General features: G+C 34.8%; 1 protein-coding gene across 1 annotated transcript; it reads left to right on the top strand.

Moving 5' to 3' along the window:
* Positions 1-3,633: 3,633 nt before the first annotated feature.
* LOC117103205 (double-stranded RNA-specific editase 1-like) lies at positions 3,634-23,377 on the top strand. The gene is made up of 3 exons (XM_033243741.1): positions 3,634-3,881; positions 14,959-16,459; positions 19,981-23,377. Exons 1-3 carry the CDS (start codon positions 3,872-3,874, stop codon positions 20,504-20,506), a joined length of 2,037 nt encoding a protein of 678 aa, XP_033099632.1. The 5' UTR covers positions 3,634-3,871; the 3' UTR covers positions 20,507-23,377.
* The last annotated feature ends 602 nt before the right edge of the window (positions 23,378-23,979 follow it).

The raw sequence follows: 23,979 nt of genomic DNA, 5'->3' as shown, positions 1-23,979 counted from the left end.
GCTATGTTTTCTAATATCAGCTTCCAAAACCAAAACATTTGGAATAAAGCAAGAAACAAAGAGTATGCAATGTAACCACCTAATTTATTTTCAAATCCTCATTCTTGAAAGCGAAATTCTACATTTTGGAAATATTTGATGAATTATGGCGAATTTTTATTACTTATTTGAAAGATAGGCATCGAGTTACTATAATATGACTTCATGTAGGCTATGTTTTCTAATATCAGCTTCCAAAACCAAAACATTTGGAATAAAGCAAGAAAGAAAGAGTATGAAATGTAACCACCTAATTTATTTTCAAATCCTCATTCTTAAAAGTGAAATTCTACATTTTGGAAATTTTGCATTAAATCTGTCAACCACGTTGTCATGGTCGAGGTCGTTTCACCTATCACGATGTATACCAAGCATCATGAGGCTATCCGAACGAGCATTTGTCATAACAGAACGCAATTTATTTTTACATAGTCTCATTGAACTATTATTATAATTATTATTATAATTATTATTATTATTATTATTATTATTATTATTATTATTATTATTATTATTATTATTATTATTATTATTATTATTATTATTATTATTAACACAAATAGTTTAATAAAACAATGTGGTGGCTAAACGAACATTACATAATTAAATAGGCCTAATATTTTTTTTATTTGTTTATTCCTCGACAAAATTTACTGGTCTTCCCCGACGAAGGGTGGGGGCTATACCTGTCTCTTATACACATCTAGATGTGTATAAGAGACAGCTTCTGGCGCCACCACTGGCATAGACCTAAATGTAATATTACCAATATAATATTACCTATATAAAAAGAAAAATGTATACTCCCAGCTAGCAAAGCGACGTTGGCCCAACGTCGGTAAGCGTCGGGGTCAGATATCTGACGTTGGTGTTTGGTTACAAAATTTGGTTGTCGAAGTAACGTCAAACCAACATTGGAATTTCACGTTGGCCCAACGTATGAATATATTTGTCGATTTGCCGATGTCGTCCCAACGTTGGTAAGCCGTCGTAAATCAGTCTGACTACGGACGTTGGTATAACGTGACGATTTGTTACTGGCCCGACGTCAGCAAACAACCAAAAAGATGGTTGGGTACTACCGTTGGCCCAACGTTGGCTAGAGGTTATAAAATATTAGATGTGATTGTAGACGTTGTTGGCCCGACGTCGGTAAACGTTTGAAATGGAGGTTGGTTTAAAAAAAAAAAAAAAAATAATAATAATTGGTTCGTGTGGGAATTGAACACACAACCACCAGGTTTCCCGTAACATGATTAGTCTATATGAATTATGAATTATGATATGTCATAATGAATTTTTCAAACATTCTTGTCTATTTAAAAAAGGTGCGTAAGATATGGAGATGGTAACAATCAAAAATCAATTATAAATTTAATTCTACATTTTTAGACAAAAAAATAAACCCTCTTGGCCCACGGCCCATTGGTACTAGGTTTATTGCATTTATGGCTTAGGGGCCGCGGTTTACCTCCCTCCGTTTAGTCACCTGGATCAGGAGTAGTAAACTCGGTGATCGTGGGTTCGATCCCACACGGGCAAGTTTTTTTTAAATTTTTTTAATTTATTTAAATTTTTTAATTTTTTTTGAAGGTCGTGGGTTCGATTCCCAAACGAGCCAGATTTTTTTTAAATTTATTTTTTTAAATTTTTTTAAGGCAGTTTAGTTGATGGTGTATAATGATTAGCAAACATGGAGCCCACTGGCTCATGTTGAGCCAACTGCAGACGAAAAGGTTACAAACTTTTCAGAGATAAGCTGGAAGAAATTTTAGACAGTGCCCATCAATGGAAGGATTTTAATACTGAGTAATGGATCGGTTAGTGAAGTCCTTGGGGCTTGCTTAACCGTTTTTCTTCGATCGTCGCTTCCAACCGTCTAGGCTCATCTAGCCTAAAGAGGGCCTACATAGCAGGTCGAGATCCATGAAAAGTCGTATAAAGATGTGGGTTACCCACATCTTTATATTTGCACAAGTAATTAAAATTGTTTATTGAGCAGATTAATCGCATTGATAAACAATTGTACTACATTCGGCTGATGCATGTCTACGCCCCGGTCTACGCATGTCCGGCAGGGGATACAAACCAAGGGGTCGTTTAGAGCCGGGGAATAAAAATTCCTAGTAGGGGTAATGGGTACGTGTTTTATAGCTTAGTATGGCCAATGGCGTATCTAGTCTTGTCTGTTTAAGTCCCTCCCGGCCTGGGTCACATCTTTCGAATTTCTAGATCCGCTACTGATGAGTTATTACTTATTATAATTATTGTTAGGCCGACTAATATTATTTATGATGTTTCTATTGTAATTTTCACTTTATACCCTCAAAACAGTCTAAACGTCCAGAATGCGCTACCTCCCTGGAGTCTTCATCCCCTATACCCCACTGAGGGTCCTTGGCGTAGGAAAGGGGGACAGTCCCGCCCAACCCTCCCCCGCTGGGTACTACCTCGCAAGACGGATCCCCCTCCCTTTGGAAAATCCTTATTACGTCCCTGAACCGATTATATTATGTTCAGATGTTGTAATTGGTTTGTTAAAACAGTACTTAACCGTGATCTTTACGACGTGGGAAAATTATTGATAATTTCAATCATATTTGTTTAATATCCATTTAACAAACTTAATCGAATACGCGGGAGAGACCTAGTATGAGTTAAAATATACAAACATATAGGACTTTATTATTAACTATTAATGGATTACCAAAAATATATAACGTCATAATCATTCGCTTCTTCGTCGCTTAATAAATTCCCCGATGATTTTGCTTGAATTTTCAAATAGGCCTCTTGAAGTCTTAAGTATAGTTATCGCGGGCCGGTAATACGTTGCACGTTTTACAGTTTTTCTGGAGGAGTAAATCCTTAGATACAAATTTCTTCAATTGGCAACTACCAAAAGCAGCACATTATAAGAGCACAGTTCGAATTAGAAATGTTTAGAGATAACAAAATATATCTGCCTTTCATATATTAATATATTATTACAGTTAATAACGCCCGCTGCTCATATCGGTGCGATAGCAAGAAAAATACGGAGCATCTTAACAGATTCAATTTTAGTTGTAAATACTACTCTGAAGTGGGCCATGAATTTAACTTGGAATGTCTGCATTACTCCGTCAGTCTGTGTGCATCCTTACTCAACCTTTGAATAAATAAAAAAAAACCCAGTGGCGGATTCAGACAAAAAAGAAAAAAAAAGAAAAGAGAAACACAGTAAATTCTACCCAAATTTTGAGTCTAAAGGTGCCGCCATTTCCGGCCATTAAGCGGTGTATTTTTTTTTTTTTTTATCTCGGCCCCATGTAGATAGGCCTAGTTAGGCCCCCAATCTGTGAAGGTCCCTCTCTGGGCCCCCTCTGTTCCAAATTCCTGGATCCGCCACTGAAACCGACAAAGTAAAATGCTCTGTTTTCAACTGATTTAGGTTTAGGCCTAATTAGTAACAATAATTCCATACAATTCAGTTATTCATTCATGTTGATAGAATTAACATCAACGACACACGTAATAAGAAATGATAGTGAGCCCTCTGTAACAAAGCAAAGCAACAATCTTTTGTCTTTTTGTGGTACCAGGCCATTAAAAAAAAACCATGCATGAGTTACCTTACTGCAGCTGGAGGACCAAGGCTAATAAATAAACCAACAGAAAAGGCACGCCGGTGTGTGTGGTGTTTGGCGTCGGTTGCCGGTGGTGGTGTGGTTGGGTCGACATCGAAAGAAGATATTTTTAGACAGAAAAGTCTGGCCTAGGCGAGAGATAATTTTCTTATTAATTAGCCTAATTTATTTGGAGGGTTATTTCTACTTATCCGTCCATCATTATGGAGGCTGGTAGGTTCTTTTCATCACTCTTAATTTAAGATTTGATATTTTAATAGTGGTTAATGAATGCTGCTGCAACACAAGCCCAACATCTCGCATTCATTTGTGTGTGGACTCTGAATACAACCGAAGAAATACCATTGATTGAGTGAGTGGCCTAGCCTAGGCTACTCAACCGTACACATGTGGCCTAGGCCTAGCCTAATTTAAGTCTAGGGCTAGTATAGAGTATCCTAGCTTGATTTTGGTAAATAAAATCAGATTACTAACATTATGATTATGTGTATTTCAATACAACAACCTAAAAAATATGACAAATTCTGTACACACACGTGCAAACTTCCTTTCATTCTCATTCTTAAGTCATCTACTGTAGGTAGCTACTCGTTCAAATAAACCATACCCTGGGCTTTTGCCCGAGGAAAGGGTGGTACATAAAATTGGGCGTAAACGGGGTGGGCTTTACCTGAGGTGGGCATAAAATACCTGCTGGAACTATGATACGGTACATGTATGCCCTCCATACTTTACCTCCTAATGTACTTGCAGTGTTTCCTCATGCATAAGCCCCAGGTATGATTTAAATCATACCTTGCTCAGCGTAGTTGAGCTCAGCACTGTTGACTTATAATATTTCTTAAAACAGAACTAAGATTGGCTTTGAATTGTCCATGTTGCATTAAAAATTTTCCACAATGTAAGACAAAACATATCATATCCAGACTCTTGTGCAATATTCAAGTGTTAAGCTAAAGCTACAGTAGATAAACACTAGTTTAATTGTTTGTATCAATTTGGTGTCTGATGTGATAATAATTTTTATCAGAAAAAAAAAATAGTATTCGTACTAATAGAGCCTACTGTACTGTACAGCCACATTTTAGATATTGCATTTATTTAATTTTATTGAGAATATATTATTTTACATTTTATTTTTATTCCATAAGTAGTTATTATGTAAGATGCAGTATGAATAACATAAGCTGTTCACTGGATGCTGTGCATCATCATCAAACAGTGTTGGCCTTCACTTTGATTGCCCTTCATGTTCCTCCCAGACAAGCTCAGTCTAACATTAACTCTTATTACCTATTCCTTAAACAATGATTTGATAATTATGTAGTTGTACTGTAGTTGCTAAGACTTCCATTTTTTGTGTATTGATTTCAATTAGAAATAATCTTAAACATGAATGAATTCCAAATAATTTTATATATTTTGAGCTGCATTGAGAAGCATTGACTTTAAGTTGGTTTCTGTGATCATGGGAATTTTATGCATGAATATGTTAGGCAAGACTTCTTTTTTAATCCTTGTTTTGCGTACTTATTTTTTTAAAGAACATCGGAGGAGGGCTTAATAAAAATAAAATAAAATTTTGTTTTCTAATGTAGCAAATAGTTTTACCAAAAACATCCAGAAGGAGGAGAAAATAAAATTTTATTGGTGAATGTAAAATAGGATGATTAAATGCTTCAAATTTATATAATTAGGAAGAAATATACATATTTTATCTTTGGAGATTTCAAGGAAGCGTAGGGTGTAATAAAAATAAAGAAAAACTTTTATTTTTTTCTGAAATTTCCACTAATTGGCCAAAAATAAAATTTTATTTTTATTTGAAATCATCAATATTTGGAGTCGGCGGGTTTGCTAAACAAGGTATATAAACAAATAAGAATTAGAAATATACAGTAATATCCAAAAATACTGAAAATATTAACTGGGTATGAATTGTGTGTTTAAATTAGTGGAGTTGAATATGTACTGTAACTTGGTGGTTAAGGTGCTCACCTTTCAATCTTAGTGTCCTGGTTTCAAATCCTGTGACAGCACATGATTTTTTTCTTACAACTAACAGTAAAGCCAGGCGCTCACTTCTTCGGACAAATCCAACTCCACTCATTGTGAGCGATAGATGACGCGATGCCGTCTGCTGGTGGCAGTCTGAACGGATCGTCACTAAAACGATCCGTTGCACGCGCATCGTCACGTTGCGTTCTTTATGGAATTGTGTCAGCCGACGACTGTTGTGCGTAATAAGTGCCTGGCTTAAGCCCGTAAAACATATCTCCACTGCCTAAGGCTAATGAAACTTTGAATATTCCGTTTATTCAGCAGAGCTCCTGAATATCAGCTGACCTTCTGAGATTATCTGGAAGGGTCACCCTCTATATGGTAAATAGGGTATTCAATTTTTTTTTTTTAATACAGTACTGGTATACAGGCTGTACTGTACCTGTATATAGAGTTTTCCCTTTACGAAACAGTATCTCAAAATTCAATATGGGTAAAGTGAGGTTTAATTACAGTAGTTGCGATTTAGTGCAAGATGTGCCTAATGCATTGTAACAGTATCCCATTGCTCATCTGGATCCCAGCCATTTATTGGCAATTTCATGCAAATACGATTAATTCTGATCCATGTGAAAATTGCAATAGAATATCCTCGACTGTTAAAACCATTTCACGATCTTCATTAGGTTGAAAATCAAGTCTCTTGTTTGTTGCTGATTTAAAGAGTAGTGTATGTTTAAAAGATGTACAATATTGTCCCCTGCAATTTGACAAAGAAATGATAAATTTCATAACATGATTAAATAAATATGTCTCCCTTAATAAATACAGACCCCTCTAATTAAAGACCACCTCCAATTAAAACCACTTTGTGGTCCCAATAGTTATTTTTAATTTAGAGACCAAAGCTGCTAAAGTATTTCTAATTTAGAGACCAAAGTTGCTGAAGACAATGGAAACCCTGACCAAAAGTGGTCGTAGAGTAGGACCTGTTATAATTTTGAGAATGATAAAAACACTTATCTCAATTATGTTTGTGTATTTTATAATTTGGGGCTTGTTTAGAACTGTATAATGCCAATAATTTAAATGGGTGGTATTCGTATTTTCCTGTCATATCCACTACTGTCAGTGGCATGTTTACTGTAGGAGAAGGAACGTGGGACACACACTTACAGAACGTCTGTGCTGCCACTGGAAAGTTGCTAAGCAAAAAACTCCATTAGTTAGAAATCAATCTCATACAGTATAATATCACCCTTTTTTAGCCAGATACTGTAGCTTCTGTTATCCCAAAAACCCCACTTACCTTCTCTCGATCAGGTCCCTACTGTATAGTATCTCTATACTACTTGTAAGTACACCACTGCTTTCTGTATCCTGGCAAGTTGTCAAACCAATTTTGTGGAATTTCCCCAGTAATGAATGTCATTTTAACCCAGACTGATGTTCTGACCAAAACAATCCATGTACTGTACTACATTTCCAACCTGGAATTTCCAAGCATTACTCATTTGCTTTTCACTGGAGTGTACGAGTCTGTCGTTTCCTCCAGTCAGCAAGAAATTTGAAAGTAAAGTCCCTGAAATAGAAGAAAAATGGATAGAAATAGAAAAATTGTCAGTTCAGTTTCCAATATTAAATGAAAGATATTGTCTCTTTCCTAATAACAAAATGGAAATGGATGTTGAGACAAACGGAATGGAACATTTGGTCCTTGAGAACGCCAAAAGCGCACAAAGAGTACCTGGTCTGTTTATCATTGAGGAATTACCTTCTCTTGATGTTGACATGGAATGTGAAATAAAAGGTGCGAAAACAAAGAAAAACAGAAGACGACGACAAAGACGAAGAAAGAAAAAGAGAGCAGTCTACAGTAGTGGTCAGCAGTACATCAATGGTAATTTGTACACCAAAAACAATTGATCCTTTTTACCAATTTTTTATTGACACGAAGGATGCATAATTACTGTACTGTATTTTGATATAGTGTGGTTTTAGAGAATTTGTTAATTTTGTTATTTTTTATTTTCTATTTCTCGATGTACAGTAATAACATAATATTATATTACAGTAGGGCCTACTGTACACTATGCATAGTAATATTCTATTTTGTATTAGTTATATAAATTAATATTACACACCTTGTTTAAAATTATTAATTTTCTTGATTATTCTTTTATTTAAAAATTTCCCCCTGCCCCCTGCTGGCACCACTACTACTGTATATCACTGATTTTATTTTTGCTGCCTCTGTACTAAATTTTTTGTCATTTGATATATTTCAACTTTTTATTTGAAAATATTCTTGCTAAAAATCACCTTCAATTTTCAAATTTATGGGCCATTTTACTACTAGCTTGGGATGCACAAACTTTTTTTGCCTTTTTTAATATCCTTTTCTTGTAATATAATTCTGGAGCTTTATCATGAATCAGAATATTTGCTCACAACATCCGAACAATTATTAAAATGATATATCAAATTATACTGTAATTTACTTTTTCTTAAAGTAAGGATTGTTGGAGCCTATCTAATATTGATTGTATATGAAATAAGTATACATATATAGGCAAATAGAGAAAAAAATTATCTTTAAAATGACATTTTTCACAAATAAATTTGTAAGTAATATTTGATCAATTTTAAATTAACAAGTATGTTAGATTGACCCATGGTAATTCGAACATACATTTTCTAACATGTCTGCCCGTAACAATAAAATCTATCCTTTAATAATTAAAATTTTAATTAGTCTGTAATTAAAATGTTACGTCAACAACAATTCTACTATTTAAAAAAAAAATGCTCAAGGAGTTTAATATGAATTAGTGTTCTCCCGAAGCTGTACCTAAATGGATAGCCTACAGTAGATTTTTACAGTACTCTATTGTCAGGGGACAATACATCTTTTGTATGTGTTATGTGGGTGTATCTGTACCCCACTTGAAAGTTGTCGGGCAAAACAAAAATACTAATGGTACAGTTATCCTCAGTACACACACTTACCGACACAGCTCCCCCATCTCAATACATTATACCACTGCCTGCAGAACTATACGATATCCCCCTTTGTTGAATGTCACAATGACAATCCAGATTGAAATTATTTCCAGTGGAATTCCCAGCATTACTCATTTCTTTATGATCACGACGACAAAACTCACAAATAAAAAAATTTTACTTCCATTAGTGTAGTCCAACATAGGCCTACTGAGCTGTAATGGTTTCTCAACATACTGAGAGTGTATCAATGTTGCAGTCTTCATTCAAAAGTCTAGGTGATACATTTAGAAAAAATGCTAAGGAGTATATAGAAAAAGCAAAGAAAAATGAAATAAAGATGGCCGAACTCTGTAAGTTAAACAAGTTACATGAGGTTGTAAAAGCACAAAGAGAGGAGTTTCGATTACTGGGCGAAGTGTGTAAAGATCTTGAGAGGCATTCGCGCCGTCACAACTTGTTGCTTTGTGGTTTTGGGCCGGAGAGGTATGGTGAGAGGCCTAATGAAATTGTTAATAAGATTCTTGTTGATAAGTTCAAGATAACCAGGCCAGTGGAAGTAGCGCATCGTACCGGTATGAGAAACAAAGACCCGAAAAAGCATAGACCCATTATATTTAAGATTCTGTCGTTATTAGAAAAGGACTGTATTTTAAAGACAGCACAGGAAATCCTGAAAGATGACAGCTACTATATAAAAGCAGATGAGATATTTGCGGATAGAAAGGAAAGGAGATTCAAAGCTGGAGCTAATGCTTATAAAGCTGGAAATGAACCCAAGTTTCGCAAAGGTAAACTATAGCTTGCTATGTTTGTATGGCTGACCAATTTGGTAATTTTGGGTGTGACGGAAATAAAGCAAGTACAGACTTGCTTTAGCTATTGAGCATCCAGCCAAGCTGACACCAACATCACTGAGCAGTGAAATTCAGAACCTGTTCAAAAGGGTTTCCCTACTGTAGACCTACAAGAACGTATGAGTCTGTCGTTTCCCATCTTGCACTGAAAAAGAAGGAATGCAAAGTCAAATTGCTAAAATAGATCAAACAGATAAAACTAGAGAGATATGAGCTATTCTTTTTCTAATGTTGAACAAAAGATATTGCTGCCTTTTGAAAACAAATTGAAAATATGAATGTTGAGACAATCAAAACCCAACTTTTAGTCCTTAAGAATGCCAAAATTGCACTAAAATTCAGTCTGTGGATCCCTCAGTGTCCGTGAAAAATAATTAGGGGCCCTCAGGGGTTCCGTGAAGAATTCAGGTAAACATTTAATACTGCTAATCATTAGGAGTCTTGCCTTGGAGGTAAATAGAAAAGTTAATATTTTGTAAATATTTTGGTCCTTTCTGTAATCTCAACTAATTTTAATAACATTATTAAAGTACTGTATGCTTTTTTTTTTTTTTTTTGGTAGTTGTATTCTGTTTAGTACCAGGCATGAGCGAACTTCAACCCACTTGCCCAACGCCCGGAACAAGTGTTTTTTACGGTCGGACAACAAGAATTTTAGGGACCACTTGTCCGTGGACAAGCACTTTTAGAATAGGCTACTTCACCATGTACTTATAAAAAGTCCGCCTCTTGACAATACGCAGCATATTTTATTAATATATCAAACAGAAAACCGACTAGGCTATGGTTATGCGCCGCACTGCGTGCATCAACTTTGGGTCACCAACACTTCCGCGATTTATGGACGGTTAAAGTAAAAATATAGGCCTAACTCAATATAAAATTTGTTATTTTCTGCAGTAAAGATTGAAAATAAATTCTTAAAATTGTTAAATGTTAGCCAGATCTGTCGTAAAACCTGCAGCAGACACATTTTCACACGATGTCATACCTGTTAGCCATCAGCCGTCTGGGCCTGCTGCACGTGGTTCTGTTTACAATATAAATTCGCGCTGTCTAGTCTATAAATACCAGAGATATTTAAAGACTTTGGGTGCACAGCCATTAGTTGATTAGTTGAGTTGGATGACATGAAATGTCTGGACTTTAAGACTAGTAATTACTTTCGCGTACGAATATGAACAGCAGCCATTAGACCGACTTCAAAAAAGGCCTAGTCTATTTCGTTTGTGTGTGTGGGGAAGGCAATCTAGACAGGGTAGTTAAATTGGGATTTAAAGTTGTTAAAGTAATTAAGAAATCATTCACTTCTAAGTGATTGAGACAATGTGCATATAAAATCCAAATCTTGTAAAACTGGAGTTAAAAATTTAGGGGTTAGGGCCTATAAATGAATCATTTTCCCGTCTCAAAAATTTTTGCCGTCTCAAGAGGGATTAGTCCCCTCGGCCCATCCTCATAGTTATATTAGGTGTACAGTACAGTACTTGACTTTCGTGGAGAGGTAAGCAATTTTATTTATTTTTCTATAAATGAAATGAGGATGTGTGAGGCTGTAAAATATTTCCCACACAAAATATTAGGCCCAGAATTCCGTCGCCGTATTAAAAATATATGAGCCGATTTCGGCGGATATTTTGCAGAAAATTGAGGCCTTCATTCAATTCAATTCAATTCAAATTTATTTGAGCATAATTCAACACATTACAAATAACAAAACAATGAACAAATAAACTGGTCTATCCTATTGTTTAAAGAAGCTTTCGCTATACGTAGACTACACCCTTTGCTTAACAATGGGCTCAGAGCTTCAAAAGAGCTTTCTTTGTTTTTGTAGGTATCTTTGATCATTAGAGTAAGAATGCTTTGATCTTTTGTTTAAATCACTGCTGTGTCACCTACTAGAGGTAATGTTTTGATTGGTTAAACACTTTTGGTACTAGTGCATATAAGCTTGCTAATATGGACAATTTTTCATTCCTGATGATGTCATAATTAATGTCGAAATATTGAATCCCAACACGATGGTGTGTATTTCAATACTTGGAGTATGTATTATACTTTCTTATAAGATAATTCATAGTGGGAATATTTATTATTCTGCGCATCTATTTTTCTAGATGTTTTCCCGTGCAATTTAAATTTGTATCCTCCGGAAAAAAAAAAAACTTTTTGAAGTTAGTATTAGAATTGATTAAGATCTGCAAACGGGTACAAACATACGATATGGCCACCCCCTCCCCTTTCTCCAAATGCCGTCATAAAACACTTGTGTATCGTGAGAATCAACCATATGCCTGAGAAATGTTTACTTGCAGTTGTCATGACGACGGCTTTTAAACACGCAATAAGAAAACGATCAACATACTCCTACATACATTGAATACTATTAATAATGGTTATTTTATTGAAATTCTCCATATTATACATTATTGAAATTCTTGCAAATTAAAAAAATAAAAACATTTTTGCGTGATCAAAGCAGTATGCATATACTGTAGGCCTATTAGTGTTGTAGAGCCTTAGCAAAAATACTTTACTTTTGTGTTATTTTTTATGATTATTGCGCAATAATATTGGGACAAGTACAATTGTCTTCAGGACAAGTGCATTTTTCAAAGGTACTTGTCCAGGGACAAGTGAAAATCTATGAAATTCCCTCATGCCTGAGTACAGTAAGTTTAATTGTTCTACTACTCTATAGCAAAAAAAAGGAAAATATCCCTATCCCTTACTGATCCCAAAAACATGATATGGGTGACTCAGCATTCAAAGACACACATTCCTTCATTTCATGGGCCCTGAAATTGTCCTCTAAATAGTGTTATCCCCTTAATAGGGATGTCCCAAAGGGGAGGGGTTCTACAGTACTGCATTGTTAAATTTCTTAGCATTGTTCTATTATTCACATTTATGTCTTCTTGACATACTGTAAGCCTAGGTTTTAACTCAATCTTCAGTTTATTTTCTTTTATTTTGCTTTATTTTTTTTAGGCACAAACATTTGTTTGTCTATCTATGAATATTAATTTTCCTAGAGAATGTACCATTTTGTAGAGGGTCTTGGGTAGAATGCTAAAGGAGACTACACATTTTTTAGAAAACGTTTTGCTTGCCGATAGTACTGATCATTGATTGCAAGTTCCTCTACTGTAGGCCCTATACCAAAGTCTTCATGTTGATTTATTTGAATAAAATTTTTACAGTATTTTAAACATGTAAAAACCAAAATCACCATAAATTTTGGGTTCGTAGTACTGTAGCTTGGGATGCCAAACTGTTTTGCCTTTTTTTAATATCTTAACATGTTTTTTCTCATTCTCATACTATAATTTTTGAATGTCTGGAGCTTTGCCGTAATCATGAATCAGACTATTTGCTCACACATTACATTGTCTGCTTCTTCAAGACAATCATCGTTTGACCTTAATGACCCTGCCTGTTTACTATTGGTAGTTGTCTTCTGATGTTACTTTATGCATCCTCATGGTTCTGTATTGTTGTGTGAGTTGTTTGATTACTCTTTGACTATTATTAGCAATTTACTTTTGATTGTTGACATTTTAGGCCAACTGCTTTGATTGATGGATCTTGATTTTAAAAATATTATCGTTTTTATCCATTCATTCTTTTTGCTGCAAGTCTCAGAATTTTTACAGTACAACGTTGTATTAAAATTAGTGCTACTACATAATATACAGTAGTTTTATTTATAATTTATATTAATTGTACCATTTTTTTTTCGTGGTTTAATAATACTTTGAAGTGCATGAACCTTGGTATTGAATGACCTACTTATTAAGTATTATCTTAGCTTTGAATTTGACTAATGAACTTTGACCTATTTTATTTATAAAATACATTTAATTAATTATTCATTCAGACATCCAACAAAAACAAAACCAGTTGCCTTATACTGTAGACCTTGTAAGGCATTTGATTAAGCGAAAGTCGTTTAGTCTATAAAGTGACCTTTAAAATTGTTTATGAATTTATTATTTTATCACCATCATACAGTAAGTTGATTAAGACTACATTTATTTAATCTTTCTTTTTATAATATAGAGTATATCGAAAGGAAAAACATTTTAAAAATAAAGTTTATAATTAATAAAAAAAAAGTATTAAATGAGCAATTGCTGTGTTTTATGCAGCACAAATATAACATGTTATTTTGTAAAAATTGTTATTTCAGTGACAAAAATATTTAATACTATTCCAACAGTGCTCATAATTTTGACTAATTCTTATTGTAAATGTAACTTTAAAAGTTATACTTCACATCCAATGAATTGTCAGTTTCACAGGTTATTCTGTGTTGGTATCAGTACAAAAAGCTTTTTCGGACTTGTTATGTGTTTGTTTTGTCTGTGAGAAATTGGGTACCTAATCGTTTTACAACTGATACAAAACATCAAGCTATCTAATTATTGTATTTCAAGGTACTGTGCATTAGGATTCAGGATTTGTATAACTCCATATATTTCTCTTTTTCCAGAGGGTTGGTTAGTAGGCCTACATTGGAGTGTTTATACTGGTGTTCTCAATTATTGTTTTGGGCCATATTTACAGAGAACTTAAGAAGTCACCTACAGTATTGTTGTGTGGGAGTATAGGGAAGAGCCTTGATATATCCCAACCACAAAGTGTCACCTTGGGATGTTGAGCTCCCCTTATAGACTGATCTGTTTGATCAAGACTTTACTCTAGTGGCTTAGCAGCGCAAGTAGACAGGATTGATAATTGAGACCAATTAAGGATCAAACAGAGCATGAAGGGGTTAAAGGAAGTGCACAGCATTCCTTACACACTTGGCGCTGTTGCCATGGTACCTACTGTACAATATGCCTCAGGTGTACTGGCATTATGTTCATCTTGTCTAAAAATGACATAAGATTTTAAGGTGTTCAAGCATTTTTGTTTTCAGCTTGATTGATAATTCTCTAAAATCAGATTTCACAAATTGATAGATTGTATCAAGCATACAGTACAGTACTGTATGTATAGAGTTTTATTCTAAAAGGCTCACTTATTGTAATGCAAGAAAAGAAAAAATACAAGACTTTTTTACCTTATTTAGCAACATTTATTTTTTAAATATTTTACAGGGCGGAATTAAGAAAAATTAAAATATTAGTGCTTCTAAAAAAAGAAGAAATATAAAATAAAATTTTGTTTATAAATAGAAAAATTAAGAGTTCTTGCAGTAAATAACGTGATGTGACGATGGACTGCGTTGCCAAAGTTTCTATGAACTCCAAGAACTGTTTTCCTCATTAAAATTTAAACGTCCCCACAAATGTTTTTTTTTTTTTTTAACTTTCAATTTTTATTTCAAAAAAATGGTATAATGATTATAACAAAATATTTGGTAGGAGACAAATGTTTGGGTATTATTATTCTCTATCTTATTTTTGTTGGTTTTTCAGAAAATATTGATGCGGACATTGAAATGAAAGAGAACGTAAACATTATGCTGCAGAACGAGGGCATTCAACCCACTACCGATGAGGAATTTGAAAAGGGGATAAAAAGAAAAGCTGAAGATGACGACGAAGATATGGCTGAGGATTCGCCGGATCTCAATAGCCCGCCATCTGGTGGCCGAAAAAAGAAAAAGCGTCAGAAAAAAATGAAGCACCCACCTCTACCGAAAAATGCCCTCATGGAATTACACGAAATCAAACCAGGATTAAAGTTCTCGCTGGTGACCCAAAGAGGGCCTGTACATGCGCCTACATTCTGCATGTCCGTTGAGGTAAATGGCCAGATGTTTGAGGGCGAAGGCACGACAAAGAAGAAAGCAAAATTAAATGCCGCTGAGAATGCACTGCGGTCATTTATCCAATTTCCTAATCCAAATGAGGCTCATTTGGCAATGGGACAGCGTATTTACAACTTCGATTTCACGTCGGATAGTGTTGATCCGTTTCTCAATCAATCTCAAAGTGCTGACGCCAGTTCAATTGTTACTCCTGTGAATCCTCCAGAAAACAATGGGACGGTGAATCAACCCCCGGTCATAGCCAGCCCACAACCAACGCCACCAGAGCAACCAAGTGGGAAAAATCCAATAATGATTTTAAACGAAATGCGGCCAGGACTCTCCTACGAGTTCATTTCCGAGTCTGGGGAAAGCCATGCAAAGAACTTTGTAATGAGTGTTTCATTAGATGGAAAAAAATTTTCAGGATCGGGTAGAAATAAAAAACAAGCAAAGGCACGTGCTGCTCAATCAGCTTTGGCTGAAATTTTTGATGTCCAGCCCACCCATCCCCCGGGCTTGCAGCCGATACAGAGCGAAGACCCTCACAAAGTCCCCCCGATGGCTCTTGCTGACCATGTCCACACGCTTGTTCTTCAGAAGTTTGGCGAGCTGACGGACAATTTTTCTTCGCAGTATGCCAAGCGTAAAGTTTTGGCTGGTATTGTCATGACAATTGGCGATGATCTTAATAATTCAACGATTCTATGCATTACGACGGGAACAAAATGCGTAAGTGGCGAATACATGTCTGAGAAGGGTTTAGCAGTGAATGACTGTCATGCGGAAATAGTTGCACGCCGCTCTTTGTTACGCTACTTTTATGCGCAGCTTGAATTGCACAAACAGAAGGAAACAAGTGAACAATCTATTTTTCAAAACACTGGGAATGGTTTCAAGCTGAAGGAGGGCATTCGCTTCCACCTCTATATTAGTACTTCTCCCTGCGGAGATGCCCGCATTTTTTCTCCGCACGAAGCAACGGGAGACGGGGATGCTAGCGATAGACATCCAAACCGGAAAGCTAGAGGACAACTGCGGACCAAGATCGAGTCCGGGGAAGGTACGATTCCTGTTAAGTCGTCAGCATCAACAATACAAACATGGGATGGCGTGCTTCAGGGTGAGAGGTTATTAACAATGTCATGCAGTGACAAACTTGCAAGGTGAGTTACAGTACTCTTTTATTGTTGTTAATGTTTCTTTTAACAGTCTTCGCATATTTCTCCTCTATTTAACTACCGGTAAATTAAATGGTTACTTATTTTTGTGGAAAGGATCTAATTTTCCCATTTTTGTGGATTTCCTCCAACCATTTCAGTTGCATTGACATGATATTTCATCTATTCTAAAAAATACTGTATTTCCTCTGGTATAATCGCACTCCCCTTCAACACAAAGTTTTTTTCTAATTTTTGGGTTGCACTTAATCCTGAAAATCTCCTGTTTAATCAAATGGCAATTTTTTTTTTCACTGTGTACCTAAATCAAAGCCAACATTTTATGTTTTTTCTGAGAATACTGTAGATTGTATTGTGTTGTTGATTGATTTTGCGCCTAGGAATAGGTTTACCTAGATAGATGGCGCATTATAAATGCATTATTATTATTTATTATTATTATTGTAAAACTCATATTCTGGGCTTTTGCCCGAGGAAAGGCTGGTACATAAGTTGGGCATAAAGTAGGGGGGGGCGGCGGGCTTACATCCGATGAACTATAGTACAGCCCACAATTACTGCTGTGACTGTCATGGTGTGGACGTTGTGTTGACGTAACGTAGAACATTGGACATCCGATAGCCGTGCGGTACTCGCACGCGGAGTTTGCATAAGGTAAACAATGGGGTAACAAAGTGTATCCTGCATGAACAAGATTTTGTTTATTTGTTATAAACAGTTTCAAGTACTCCTAGTTGGATAATTTGAATATTTTCAAAATCCTTAAAAATTCTGATAGTTGTTAATCTACTTAATTATGTATCAGTTAATCAAATATAGCAAATTTTGGAGAGCGCCTCCAGCGATCGGTTTATGTTTAAAAACTTTTTGATGGGAATTAGAGACTTGGAAAAGAGCGAGTCAAATCGATTGCAGACCACTGGCCTTGATAAGCATGACGTAATTTTTAGGATGCTGTATTTGGCAATGGGGTGAATGTTACTGACAGAAGGTCAACCAATCTAACGGTTCTCGTTTTGGTGCCACGAATGTAGAAACGAGTCAGGAAGTTTATAAATGGCATACGTGCATATTTGTGGAATATCGTGTACCTATCGTTAATGGAGGAGAAGAAAACAGCAAACAAAGTGCCAAAAAAGCTGTAGTATTCCATTCTCCGCACAAGTTTGAGTGTGTGTATTACCATTGTGTGTAGAAAAGCATAATGAAGAACTGCCTTAAGTTCATGCAAGGGGGCATAGCTCACAAGGCTGATGGAAAAGCAATATTGAAGACAATGGCTACCTGGATTATAAGCTACGGGAGTGGTCGAGGGTAGGTATGTTTACGTTTTTAAAGTCAAGCTCTGGAAGAAAAAAAAATTTTATATGTTGTAGCACTGATTTTTCTAAGACGGAAAAATGTTTTCTGACGAAAAACTTGGAAACGGTGAATAAGAAAATACAGATTTTTGAATATTTAAAAACTACTGTAGGGGAAAAGGGCGTAACCACCCTTTTTAAAACCTTTTTACACCTTTTTCCCCCAGTTTTTAAATATTCAAAAATCTGTATCTCATTCACCGTTCTCCAGTTTTTCGTCAGACAACTTTTTAACGTCTTAGAAAAATCAGTGCTACAACATATCAAAAATGGTTTTCCCTCCGGAGTCTGACTTTAAAAAAAAAAAAGTGAATGTCACCAAAAAGAGGAGCAGCCCTTCTGTATTCCCAAGAGCAAAGAGAAATTTAATTAGTGTCTTAGGCAGAACATGGACTAACCACCTGCTGGTGGTGGTAGTGGACGGAGTCGGGCCTAGTCTCGGATAAAACGATGATGGTACCAACGGAGCTGGCTCTAATGTTCTTAAATTACTTATTGGAATTCTGTGTTTACCTTTCCTTTATTGTTAAATTTAAATAGTGAAACACAGCAAAGATAAATGTTGGTAAAACTACTTTTTTTAGGAGGGCTACTGTATAGTTTCTTTAAAGCAAATGAATTTAGGAAAATATTGAATGTCATTTTCTTTAGTATTTTTAAAAATACACCTTTAAAAATCAAATAAATATAGCCAGCACCCCTCTGCTTGGCTCTGTTGTGAGTGATTGTGAATGAACTTGTTATTGTAACTGCTTGATAAGTATTGTACTTATTCTTCAGTTGTCAGTCAGTCAGTAGAATTTATATTTTACCATAAGATATCCATAAGATATGTTTTTTTTTTCAGCTGAAATACAAAGAGAGCTGCGCTGGGAAATGAACCGGGGACTGAGCTCAGCAGCTTCTTGTAAACATGCCAATATCATGAATTTATTTGAGTTTTTCCGACAGTTTCTTTTCTGCTTGTGGGAGCATGGAGCCCTTCCCGACTTCCGGGAACTCCAACGGGACCCATTAATACTATAATAAGATAATAAGATACTGTACTGTAGAATACCTGCAATGTTAGCCATGGCGTTAAAGAGGATACATTTATATGAGAAGACCAAGTCACAGCAGATATGAGAAGAAACTGTTCACCCCCTATTGGGCTGTTAGATGTGGAATGCTAGTAAATATGCAACCAATTTTAACATTTCTTGTCAAGGACTGTCACTAAACATTTAGGTGACAGTAATGAGGTGTTTTGTGTTAACTGCTCTAAAGAATAAAATTCTATCTAAAGTGAGTTTGTAACCACATTAATGCAAAATGAACTATTTATAAATATTTGGTTTAGTTTTTTTTTTTTCCCATTATTTATTGATTTTAATCTTATTGTTTTATTGTTTTTTCATTTCTAATAACTTTTTCTCGCTTTCATATTTCCAAATGAAAGTAAAACAATATTTAATAAACTTTCAATACAGTCTTTTAAAAATCATTTAAACGATATATAATTTCACGCTATTTAATTACTCAGATCTCTTCTAGACAAAATATTGAATCAAAATGCAGTAGTTTTATATTTATATACATATTATTTTTCTTTAAATCAAATAGTTTTGTTTTAAGTTGAATATCTTTTTTTTTTTCATTTTGGTGTTCTTTTGTTCTTTTTACTTGTGATCCTCTTGTGATACCAGTATTACGTCACTGAAGTGTAATCACACAAAAGACAGAAATAAATAAATAAAATAAATATTTTTTGTATTTTGTGATTTATGATGCTTTTATATAATTAATGATTAATACATTTACTGTACTTAATTTCAAAATTATATACTACCTACTGTATTTAACATGATTTAACACAAATCTTAATTCCTATGTTACTGGTACTTTAATATTTTAGGGTAACCCACTAGCTTCATTTGGCTTTATTGTGTTTATACTATCATTCTTAGCCAACGGTGAGTAACTTGCCACTTAATGGATGGGATGCTATAAAGCTAGTCTTCATGAGACTATTGGAGTTGTTCCGTGGTATTCTGGAGTCCTGGGTTCAAGCTCATGACCCTCAAAATTTGAAGGCAAGCAGTTTTAGCACCAAGCTAGTGCTCCACTCAATTTTAACAAAAATATTAATTTCTTTTATTCATTCAGGTGGAATGTGGTAGGTGTACAAGGAGCGTTACTCTCTCATTTTGTTGAGCCTATTTACCTGAGCAGCATAATACTGGGCTCACTCTACCATGCTGAGCACTTATCGCGTGCAATCTACACGCGCATGAAGCTGGTCGATGAGCTCCCGACTCACTACAAGTTGAACAAACCGATGTTAAGTGGCATCAGCAATGCAGAAAGCCGGCAGCCTGGAAAAGCGCCCAATTTCAGTATCAACTGGACAACGGGGGACAAAGGCATCGAGGTTATCAACACCATGACAGGGAAGGACGAGAGCGAACAGTTCTCCCGGCTTTCGAAGCATGCTTTGTATGGACTCTTCAAACGTCTGTATGGTGTGCTGCCAAGCTACGTTAATCATGATTCCGAGCTGAGAATGTACTGTGATGCAAAGTCACAGGCTACAGAGTACCTGACGACTAAAGAGAAGCTGATGAAAGTTTTTGAAGAAGCAGGCCTAGGAATTTGGATTAAAAAACCTATTGAACAAGATATGTTTGAGTGACATGGACCAACAACTGGTCTGATGTTATTAATCGTGGTTGTATTATTTTAATGCCTTTCATATTCTCACTAGCGATTTCTGTAGTTGTGTAGATGTATTTGTTTTACTTGTTGTCAGAAAACAGGAAGATGAGTGTTTAGTCACTGATTGTACCTTATACTAAAACAAGTGCCACTTTTTCTAAATTTTAAATAGAGATTTATTTTGGATGAGAGAGTCCTTGTCAGCTATCTCCTTCCTCCATATTGTAATGAATAATTGGATGGTTTCAAATATGTAGAACGTTACAAGTAAATGATTATTATAAAGCAAATTTTCAAATTTGCCAAATACTGTACCACCAAAAATTGTTCTTTTAACTTTCTGATCGGAAGTTTTTTTTTTTTTGACCAAATTAAATTATTTCTGTAAAGTTATAATTAATCTTAATTTTGCTATTAAAATGTATATTTTAGTCACAGGTGTGTATGAATACAGTATGTACTGCAGTACAAATGTGCATGCATAAAGTTTTGTAATGTTTTAAGAATTTAGTCTAACTCTACTGTGATTCAATCCGCAAAAGTGTACATTGCTAGTTATAGAATTTAATTCCATCTATAGTATTTATCCTAGCTGGGTATAAAGATTAGGCTACATGTTTAAATGATGTGTTTAGCATAGCTTAGTTAGACATACCTGTAGGTGAGAATAGGGCCAAAATAAGGAACAGCTGCTGCCTGTGATGACATCCACGGAATGCAGGCCTAGGCTAGCTATCTGCTTTGATTGTAGAAATAATGTAACAGTACAGTATCTTCCAGCTTAGGCTTTAGGACCAAAATGTGCATGATAACCATTGCATTTATATATTTTACTTTAATTTATGTTAGTTGATGTAACTCATACTTTATACTGGTTATTACGATTAATAGTGAAATATCTGTTAATCAGTGTAACCTGATTGTGTTTCTGTTGGAAGTTGTTTACTTGTACCTGGTTCCATAAAATCGCTACATGCCATCGCCGAGAGCTTTTGGTGAGGCATATTGGTTATTCGAATCGGGTAGCCTTCCCAATTGCATCTAGTCAGCTATGCAGGCTTGTAGCAAGTGCAGTGCAGATACTATTGCGATTTTTATGGAAACTAGGCTAAAATTTGTTAATTTTAAATGTTTATTATTCTTTTGATGAAATTTTTGTTTTATTTTGTTTTATTTATTAAGGCATAGTAATGATGTTTATGTCTTAAATTAGAGCTGAACTTTACTGTTGGCTTTTTAAGATACTGTATACAGTACATTACTGTGCTGTTTGTGCCTAACCAAAACCTTGCACAATTAAATTTAATCTTATTTTGAATTTGTATACAATAATTACTTTATTAGATTTTCTATTGAAGCTTACAAAAAAGAATAGTTTCCTCACAAATTAAATTTATAATATTTTGAAATTGACTTTTCCATTTTGAAGTATTAATCAAACTTATCAACTGGTGCTTAGAAATTAGCGTATAAAATATGGACCCTGAATTTTATACCAGATAATTATAAAAACATTAAAACATTTCCAACCTCAAGTCGCTAAACTAGAACTATGAATTTGTTTTATCTTAATTATATGGGGTAAGTTAGGATTGAACATTTTATCAATACTCTACTACAATCATTTCTATGTTCCATTTGATAATGTTTATGTTACTTCAAAATGAGCAAGTTTATTTTAATTTTTTTTTTTTTTTTATCATTTTTAATGGTAAATGCATACAGTAAATACATTTTTAAATGGGCACTAAATTGGCTGGTGAGTACAGTAGTTTAAAAACAAAAATCTGTAAATAAGTGAAAATTTTAGAGTTGTGATCTTGTATCATTTGTAAGTAGATAAAGTGAACAATTCAATGCTTACTGTATTTGAATTTTATGTTTCCAAGTTTTTAATCACAGTCAGTATCTTAAGTTAACTTACTACTAGGCACTGGTTTACCAGTTGTGTGTTACGTTATTTGTTTTTGAACCCTCTGTTTTATCAGAATACTCTAATAGGTCTACATCATGAAATTGTATTTTTCTTCTCAACATTTACTCTTTGTGAGCGGTATATCGATAATGTTTTTTACAGATCAAATTATTTTATTAAGCTGGTTTTGTTTTAAAAGTTTATAGCCTGTTGTAGATATATTATCGTTGTTTTCTCTCTTTCTTCATTGCCAGGGTATATATACAAGATTTATGTGGGGGTTTGAATTGGGAAGTCTCTCAGTCAATTTACTTTGAAACAAACATAAGCGATGGATGGTAGTAACAGTGTTTCAGTTTATTGTACATGTACAAATATAGTAGTTTTGTTTGACAGTGTTGTGTCTACAGTACATCACTTTTTAAATACGAAGATCATGTAAAAGTGGTTTTTTGTTTTTTTTTTGGTCAGTCAGTTATTCAATGCGATTGCCACTTGTAAGTCTACTAGAACTACATTGGTCAATAATGGTTGTATTGTTGGCCACTATATTGTTTAATTGGTTCATTCTAGCCAGTATAATCTGCTAATAACTTACTATTACTGTATTATTAGTGTTGTGATTACTGTACATCATATATAGATGCGATGATCATGTTGTCAATTGTTTTTTTCGGTCAGTCTGTTATTCAGTGTGAATGCCACTTTATTTGTAAGGCTACTAATGGTCAATATTGGTCGTATTGTTGGTCACTACATTGTTTAATTGGTTCATTCTGGCCAATGTGCTCGGCCATTATTTATGGTCAGTATGTTAGTTGATATTTTACATCTGTTACAATCGTTTAATTTGTAGCCATTCATGTAGCAGCTTTTTCCAGTTGCAATTGCAATAAAAAGTGAAAAGGGCGACATTTACACCCAAGTTCTTGATGATGATTCTGAGTTTTATTCATTGTTTCATCTTGCCAGCATTTTGCATCCTAAAGCACTGTCCAGACTATCAAATTTGTAACATGCCTATATATGGTCATGATGACATCACATCATGACCATATATAGGCATATCATGCCTATACATGGGCATACAACAGTTTTTTTTGTCAATAAAAATTTGATAGTGTGGACAGACCTTTAGGTTTTGAAAGTGCTTCTTAAAATCTATATTATTATTAAATATTTGTATTTTATTATTAATCTCCTGTTCCCATAATTTCTGTAATTACAGTAGTTCAAACAAATTCAATATTTTGAATAAACACAATCGGCTGCGACCGGAATTGCTTAACCTGAAATGAAGGGGGGTCACCAATTGTGTGCAAGGCAGTTGCAGTTGTTATGTAAGACTAAAAGCACGGTACTGTATTATTAGAATATAACACCCACAGCCTGATACAAACATATGGGTTTCGCTTTTTGGCAGTCTTGTACGTGGATTTAATTTGTCGATGCAATGGTTTAACTTGTGATAAGCTGTTCATTGTACACTTGCTTTATAACAAAGTACATTACAGTTTACTTCCTTCCTGTAGTCA

The sequence above is a fragment of the Anneissia japonica genome, unplaced genomic scaffold, assembly GCF_011630105.1.
Source record: "Anneissia japonica isolate Jap-2015-1 unplaced genomic scaffold, ASM1163010v1 scaffold2652_len1590060_cov184, whole genome shotgun sequence".
In the NCBI taxonomy this organism is placed as follows: domain Eukaryota; kingdom Metazoa; phylum Echinodermata; class Crinoidea; order Comatulida; family Comatulidae; genus Anneissia; species Anneissia japonica.
The sequence above is the reverse complement of the archived record's forward strand: the minus strand, read 5'-3'. Positions and strand labels throughout refer to the sequence as shown.

Excerpts from the sequence above, each read along its gene's own strand:
- LOC117103205 (XM_033243741.1), top strand. Across the intron at positions 16,460-19,980 it reads TGCAGTGACAAACTTGCAAG|GTGGAATGTGGTAGGTGTAC; the intron begins GTGAGTTACAGT and ends TTATTCATTCAG.